This window comes from Pteropus alecto, unplaced genomic scaffold (genome assembly GCF_000325575.1).
Source record: "Pteropus alecto unplaced genomic scaffold, ASM32557v1 scaffold22, whole genome shotgun sequence".
In the NCBI taxonomy this organism is placed as follows: domain Eukaryota; kingdom Metazoa; phylum Chordata; class Mammalia; order Chiroptera; family Pteropodidae; genus Pteropus; species Pteropus alecto.
This window is the reverse complement of record NW_006434839.1, coordinates 662,156-670,260: the sequence shown is the minus strand read 5'-3', so window position 1 is coordinate 670,260 and position 8,105 is coordinate 662,156. Positions and strand designations below refer to the sequence as shown.

The 8,105-nt window shown below is 50.9% G+C and overlaps 1 protein-coding gene across 3 annotated transcripts in view; it reads left to right on the top strand.

The window, feature by feature from the left end:
• Positions 1–8,105, top strand: part of EPHB6 (EPH receptor B6) — a 14,333-nt gene continuing 6,228 nt past the window's right edge. Inside the window, exons 1-5 of one of the 3 annotated variants that reach the window (XM_025045927.1) lie at positions 34–55; positions 3,718–4,870; positions 7,202–7,400; positions 7,694–7,758; positions 7,983–8,105. The exon at positions 7,983–8,105 is cut by the window's right edge and continues 664 nt beyond it. In XM_025045927.1, coding sequence (XP_024901695.1) covers positions 7,301–7,400; positions 7,694–7,758; positions 7,983–8,105 — 288 coding nt within the window. In that variant the 5' untranslated portion in view covers positions 34–55; positions 3,718–4,870; positions 7,202–7,300. Of the gene's footprint in view, positions 56–211; positions 507–3,717; positions 4,871–7,201; positions 7,401–7,693; positions 7,759–7,982 lie in introns of those variants that run through there. The other 2 variants (XM_006910460.3, XM_025045926.1) reach the window with 2 other exon arrangements.

Genomic DNA, 8,105 nt, shown 5'->3' with positions numbered 1-8,105 from the left:
GCCAGCGCGGGGCCTCGCGGGGTGCAGACCTGCGGAGCCTGCGGCCGGCGGGAAGGTGAGACACGGGGTCGCAGGCAGCGTTGGGGGGCGAGGGGCGTTGTGCCTGGACACAGGGATTCAGGTTTGTGAAAGTGCAGCGTCCCTCCAGACAGGGCCTCGGAAGACCCTCGGGGGGGCCTTCTGGGGGAGTGCGAGAGTGGGGTTCGTGAGGGGTGCGGGACTGGCCCACCTGGCTCCCCTGCCCCCTCTGAGCAGCCTCATTGACACCCCCATTATCCTTGTTGCTGCGATCCCCACTGTTTGCAGAGACCCTCCCCGGGCTGCGTTACAGGGGGTCCTGCTCTAGGGGTCCTGGCGGAGGCCGGGCTCCCAGCCTTCTAAGAGGATTGCCCACCCCTCCAGTGGCATCTCTCCAATCCCAGTGGAGCTGGGAGAAGCAACGAGATCGAACCCACATGTGCCCCCAGCTCCCACGGCCCTTCTGCTCCCCACCCCCGTCACCACAGGTGAGCCTTGGGGTGGTAGGAAGGCTTGGTTCGTGCTCCCAGCCATACCCCCAAGTTCCACCCCAAAGTCAGCTTGCTGCTGCGCCAGCCCCGCCTCCTCTCTTTCCGCGGTGGCGGGGAGCTTGGCCCCGTCGGCCCCACACCCCCACCCACCAGTCTTGGCTGTCTGGTCCCCTCTCTCCTCCCCTCCCCGGGGAGCTGGCGCTGGCCCAGCATAGCCGATGTTGTAATGTCCCTGGCGGCACCCAGCGCCCCTGGAGAGAAGCGGCTGGGCCTGTTCCCAGTCAGTTAACCTGGGCCAGGCCCTCCGCTGCCAGGGGAACTTGACTCAGGCCCTGGAAGGGGAGATGCTGATTCAGTGGGACAGGGGCTGTGAGACCTGGGACACTGCAGGGAAACTATCTGAGTCAATGGGGGCACTGGGGGGTTGAGAACAGCAGGACTGCAGTCAGAGGGGCCCCTGGGCTCCCTCCAGGCACTGGACCTTCTATGTCCCAGCAAAGTTGAGGTGGGGGCTCCGCTCTACCTGTCGAGGGCCCTAGGGAGGAGGACTCCTTTGGAGTCTCTTGGTTCATTCGGGATGCAAGAAGATGGCTGGCAGTGACGGCTGTGTCACCAGGGAGCTGGGGAACGACAGGCAACCATGGGCTGAGCAAGGGAAGGCCAGGACCATGCCTCCTCCCAGCCCGCTGCCCTCCTCCCACTCATCACCCTCTCCTGAGCTGGGCCCTGGGCCTACGTCCACGCTCCCCTCTAGATGGAAGGGCTGTGCTGGGGGTCGGAGGCTTCGGCGGCCTGGCCTCTGGTTCCCTTTCTCAACTTGGCGGCTCACCTTCTTCTCCCAGCCCAGGTGTTTCTGCTGAAGCACTTCCTGGGGCAGAGAGAAGCTCACAGGCTGACTAGGGGTGGAGTGGGGCAGACCCACGGTGCGGGCTCGGGGGTTCCGAGGACCCCATTCGGTTCTGCACCGATGTGCCTGTTTACAGCCACACACACCTCCCTGCACCCACGGTCCTGCTCCACATGCGGCTCACCTCGCGGACGCACTCGCTCTCACAGCCATGGGTCCCGGCACTCATGGGCTTTCGTCCACAATCTCCCACTTACTCATCCCTCATGCACATGTACCGACTGCCCCAACAGCCTCCCTTATGCTCTTTTCCAGAGCCACGCATGTCCTCAGGCAGTGCACAGCCGGAGTGGCTCATTCTAAGTGACTCTCTGGCTAAAGCCAGACACTGCCTGTATCTTAAGAGCCTCCCCCAGTTCCACAGTGGGAGGCACATTTATCAGCATCTGCGTGCTCTAGGGTACATTCTCGGACGCCTCAGGAGACACAGGACTGTCCCCTGTTGGGTAATCCACAAATTGTCCTCTCCAGCCAAGGCAGAAGGGCTAACGCACCGGAGGACAGCCACCTCCTCACTGTCTGCTCTGGATATCGATGCAAAGGCCAATGGGATCCTTTTCAGGGCGGGAGGCCAGGGCTAGAAGAGAGAGCTTCTGAGACCTATCCAAGGTGGAGATTAAAGGGGAGAGGCTGCAGCATTAAGCTGAGCAAGGATTACACTGGAATTTCCTGGGCGTTTAACAGCTGCAGAACAGGACAGAGGGCAGGGCCTGTGGCACTGACCCCTCCCACACTGACCCCGTGGCTAACAGGTGTGAGGACCAGCTCGGCAACCACACCACACATAAAACCAGCGGCCCCTTTGCCCTTGAGACCGTCCCTGCAGCCCACTCTGCTCCGTTTGCAGCAATGCCCCTCGAGTGTGTTCCCCGTGTCCAGTCCCCTCTTTCCCGCGGAAGCCGCTGTTCTGTGCTCGACATCCTGTGAGACAATTTTAACTTCTTGGGAGAGAAGCTTAAAGAAAACCCGGGGACGAAAGTTCTTTTGCTTTTACGTTTGACATTATTTTGCTAATTCATTCCCGGCTCCTACTGCCTCTCCATCTCTGCTTTCTTCTTAGATGAAATTTTCTAGATACTTCGAAACCTAGAGGGGGAAAAGGAGGGAGGAGAAAATATAAGTATATGCTATACTAGTCTAAGTTTTATAAATATTTCTCTTTTTTGTTTAGATTTGAATTGTGAGATTTTGTTTTAATTATAAAAATAAGATATGATCATTGTAACAAGAAAAACAATTCTAATATGCGTAAGACAAAGTTAAATCACCCCCGCCCCCTTTTCTATGTCCTACAGTAACCAATTTTAACGGCCGATATATCTTCTGCCATACTTTCTTACAAGCTTATTTGGCTTATATTATTTAATTTTTTAAAATTCACTTTGTAGATTGAGGTACGTAAACTATATTAAGTCAGCTTGGTTTGTTCATCAGATTATCATATTTAGCACTTTGATTTAAGCGCAGTTCACTTTTAAGATTCTTAGAGGTTTAGTCATTTTTAAATCTTGCATTTTTATAGATAACCGAACTCGTAAGCTAAGATCCTACACAGTTTTAATCTTTGCCAGTTTCTGAAAACAAAATACAATCCTGACACCTAAGAAACTGCCATATTTTTGTCAACCAAAGAAATGTAGCCGGCTTGTGGATATAATGTCTCTGCTGTATGAAAAAGATACAAAATGATATATCCAGAAAAGGAGCTGAGAAAAAAAAAAAGGGAAGTCACAGAATGCGACTTTTGTCACAGGAAAACTTCATCTAATCAGTCTCATTTTCTGAGCTATCATTTGACATCCACAGTTCTGCTGCTTCTGGTGCTTTATATTTTTAAAAGCATGTACACATCTGAAATTTGAAAGTTTTTCTGATTGAGGTAAGTTTTCTGCTCTTTCATGGATCAGAAGATTTCTAAACACTGGCCAACTTCTTTCAGTAGTTGGAGAAGAGAGACAGATCTCAAGCAGGCCACAAGGAAGCGGGGTGAGGGGCCTGGCCTCGTAGAGGCCTGTCCCGCTCTGTGTGGCAGCCGGGATGTGCTTGGCCGCTCCCAGGATGAACTCCTGGACCAAACGGAGAAAGATGTCCTAGTCCTCAGCCATTGACAGCACCTTTGAAAATCAGGTTCTAAGCCCCGCTTGTTTAGAATTCCAGGCATGTGTGTGGAGCAGCGTGTTCTTGTCACTTATATTTCTGCCTTTGAAACTTGTTTCAAAAGATTCTGCAGTGGTAGGAATAGTTGACAGCAATTTCTTTCAGATCTTAATAAAGTTTTTTCTTTCCATGTTTTTATTTTAGCCATGGAGAGACACTCAGATTCTTTTTTATCTATTAAAAAAGAGAAGACCTGAATTTATCTGGTTCATTTGATAAGTGAGAACTGACCTGACCGCCTCCTCTCACTCAGGCACAATTCCTTTCTGAAGAAACCTGTTTATAACCTTCAATTTTCTGGATCCAGATCCAGAAAAGTGTGTCCTCATCAAACAGCGAAGAGTACACTTTGGGCACACTTTGGGCGCTTTATGATCCTCCGCCGTTTCTTCTTAATGAAAGTACCATTTTCCTAAGTAGAAATTTTTGAAGTCACTGAAGTGGCGGTCGGCACGCAATGACTCCACTTTGCTCTTTCCTTTATGACCCCTCGTGACGACGGAAGCTCAGTGGCTTCAGCTTTCCTAATTGCCTTTGCTCTTTTCTGGAACTTCTGGAGAGAGGCCAGCTTCGTGTCGTCATTGAGATGCCTGCTAAAGCTGTGCATGCACACCCTGTCACGGCCACAAGCCACTGCGGTACTCGTGTTGTGGGTCACCGGAGCAACGCTTTGCCACGCCTCATCTTCTAGAACGTTCCATGTTGCACCACTGATGTTATCTGCAGTGCGTCTTTTCTTTCACGTTTCGATTTCCTTCCAAAAATCGATTGAGATGTATCTTAAGGGTTTATTACTCCTCTGTGATTATTTGTCGAGTTATCCGTTGAGAAAGACACAGCACTCATAGTGTCTTCGTTATACAGATTCCAGAATCCATCCGGGCTCTGACTGAAAGAAGCTATTTTAAAGAATGTCTGCCGGGCAAATGGTATAACAGCCTTCATTGTTTAAGGGCTTTTTGCTGGCATTTTCAGTGCTTGATAAGAACGTTCCTGAAGATTCTCTTGCTCTGGACAGAATCTGGTCGGCTCTGGTGTGTCGGGCGTGTTTCTAAATTAAGCCCTGGAGAGTAGGGGTTACACCTACGATGAGAATGACTTTAGGATCCTTGTTAAACAGCCCTTGGTGATGGGGCCATGCTTTTCACTTCATGAAGCATTTATTTAATCTGTGAATGATTCTAGTAGCATTGGGGACCGTATTTGCAAAGAACCTCTGTTTCTTAGGAATAATTCGCTCTGTGGAAGTACTTTTTTTTCCCAGGTTTCCTGAGATACAGTCGACATACAGCATTGTGTAAGTTTAAGGTGTACCGCATGATGATTTGGAAATGTTGTTTGCTTGCTTCCATGTGCCCTACGTCGAACGCTCTGTTTCACAGATAGGGTTCTAGAAGCACGAAAGGTGAATTTCAGTGGCTCATAGGCAGATACCCACCACACATCAGCCGATACAGCTGTTGAAACCGTGTCTTTTCATGGTAACTGCGTGGAGATCACCCTGAAGGCTTCATCTTACGATATAGACAGGATGACCAGGAAAAAATCAGATGAGTAGAGATCAAATCACGATTTTCATATTCATCAAAGTTAAATATAGTTGAATAGGTTGATATTCGCTTCCTTGTGAAATGTGTCATTTTCAACAGCACCGTGGGTCACACAGCCACAAATATCCAGGAGGAAACAGATTCTAACTTGCACTTGGCTTTCTTTTTCTTTTCCTATCCTCTCGATTCTGTGCCTTTTGAGTGACATGCCTCTTGTTTTCTTCTCAACGGAAATAATAAATGCAATCTGCTACTCTCGACCGTGCAACTCACGGACTTTGGAGACTCAGTCACAGGGACAGAGATAGGTCACCAGTAATCTCTAGACCAACACACGAAGCAAGGTCTGAGCCCGTGTGGTGTGACTGTGACTCTGGAGGCAGCCATACTCCCCCGGTCACGTGCTTGTGCTGTGCACTTCTGAAGGCTCAGGGGCATTTTATATAAAAGGGAAGCTTATTTATGACCTAGTCAGAGAAGTCGTTTTTGGGAGCATGAACACTCTTTTGATTCATTTTACGAAATTATCACAGGTTTAAAGGAATTTTTAGTAAACGATTTAATTGAAAGGATAGTACATATACACACAAGGTTTTTAAAATGCAAAAATTAAAGAGGTATGGGGAGGGTGCACCGCCCTTGCTCCAGCTCCTGTGTTGTCCATCCATCATAATGATCCACATGCGGATATGCATATGGATGTCCCTAAATTACCCATCGAGAGCATACTTCATGCTGTTCCGCACTGGATTTTCACTTGAAGATTATTTTCATATCAATGCATAAACAGTAGCCTTTATTCCTTTTGAAGGTTGTGCCATAATCTTAGTATTTTTTTTTTTTAATTTTTCGATTACAGTTGACATACGATTATATTAGTCTCAGGCGTACAGCATAGTGGTTAGACATTTAAATAACTTACGAAGTGATTCCCCATAAGTCCAGTGCCCATCTGACAGCGTGCATAGTTATTGCATTATTATTGACTATAGTTCCTATGCTATCCTCTCCATCCCCATAAACCACCTTCCTTAATGATAAATGGTTACTTTCCAGTCTTTTCCTTTACAAACAATTCTGCCACAAATATCCTTGTTTGGACATCTGGGCAAATAGATCCAAGTATATGGTACCCCAAGGACAAATTCTTAGAAGTGACGCTGCTAGACAGACGTCGCCAATTGTCCAAGAGGATATTCCAGTTTGAACTTGTAAGCACAGTGAACAGAAGAGAGCCTATTTTCTGCACCTTCTCCAGCCCACTGCATTATTAATCTCATCGGACAAAATGGCATGTCACGCCTTCCTTTCACTGTGAGCAAACTGGAAGCATCTTTGCATATATTTAAAGAATACGTTTATTTTTCTGTAAGCCACAGAAAAAATGTGCCCCTTGTGGAAAGAGGGCCTTGTTCACCAGACGTAGGCACGCCGGGCCCACACGGCGCTCTCCGTCCTCGATGCTGGCCCGTTTCTAGGGTGGCGTCTTTATACCGTGTCTTCTTTGCATCTGTCCTCACACCCGCCCTCCCTGGTACCCCACAGCTCTCCTTCTGTGACCCCTCTCACGTCACTGCCTCTCTGAAACATCTAGAGCATCCAAGTCTGATGGGGGCCCGGGGCTGTCATGGAGCAGGGGGCGGGGAGGGGGGGGATGTGTGTCCCCAGGGAAGGAGTCATTTTCAACCCACTCGGTTTTTAATGAGAAGACTCTCCCGCCTCCCAATGCAGGGTGGCTGTAAATGAAGAGAAAGGATTAGAATAGCTTCTTCCTACAGAGTAGTAGCTCCTTCCAGAAGAAAACAGTAACACTGGCCCAGAACTAAGTACCCCATGCTCTGGAGGAAGGGCCGAGAGACATGGACGTAGGGAGGGAGCAACGCGGCCGTGGCTTCCGGGATGGTGGACTTGCCACAGTCAAGGGAGACGTCCCTGCTGGTTGTCACCCTGCCCTGCAGTTGGTGCCGGGACCATCTGAGAGCTAGAGGAGGAGACGTGACCAGGGTTTGGAGCCTGGGCCATCTACGAAGCAACGTGGTCACCTCCCGCTTGCCTCTTCCGGTCCTGTGTCTCCACAGGAAGCAAGCTTGGCTGCGGTCCCCAGGCCTACAAAGCGGCAGCCCTGCCTGGGAGCAGGGCGGTGGCCAGCGTGATGGTGGGAGCCCTGAAGATGCCCCATGGCCGCTGAGGGTGCTGCCTGGCCAGGGAGCGGAGTGGCGGGCATGGTGTGCAGTCTCTGGGTCCTGGCCCTGGTGTCCTCCGTTCTGGCTCTGGAAGGTAAGAGGGAGGGGGCACCCGAGAACCCCTCACCTGCCAGTAGAGACCCGACACAGGTGGATATGGGAATGATTCAGAAAAGGCAGAAATGAGTGAAGACCTCAAAGGGGCACAGATGTGGGGAGGGTTTCAGATAGAGGCTCCTGACAACAGCTGTGCTCCGGCCGGTGAATTAAACGGACCGGGTCAGGACTGGGATGGGGACTCTGTTTTTCCTCATGGGAATGGGGCGGAGGTTGAGCAGTGCAGGCCAGCGCCTTGGCCACTGCCTGCCCCTTCTTGTCTCTGGGCAGAGGTGTTGCTGGACACCACCGGAGAGACATCTGAGATCGGCTGGCTCACTTACCCACCAGGTGGGGTGAGTGTCGCCCTCGCATTCTGCACCCATCACCCCTCTCTCGCCCTGCTCCCCAGAGTGCGGATTTGGGGAAGGAAACCCCAGGTGGAGACTAATGGAATGCGACTCCTCGCCTCCCTCTGCTTTGCATGCCAGTTAATTTTCAGTCTCCGGGGAAGAGATGTGCCCCCCACCTTCCTGCACCCTGCAAGCCCTGAGCAGTAACCGGCCTCCCCTCCCTGCAGTGGGACGAAGTGAGCGTTCTGGACGACCAGCGACGCCTGACGCGGACCTTCGAGGCCTGCCACGTGGCAGGCGCCCCGCCGGGCGCCGGGCAGGACAACTGGCTGCAGACCCACTTCGTGGAG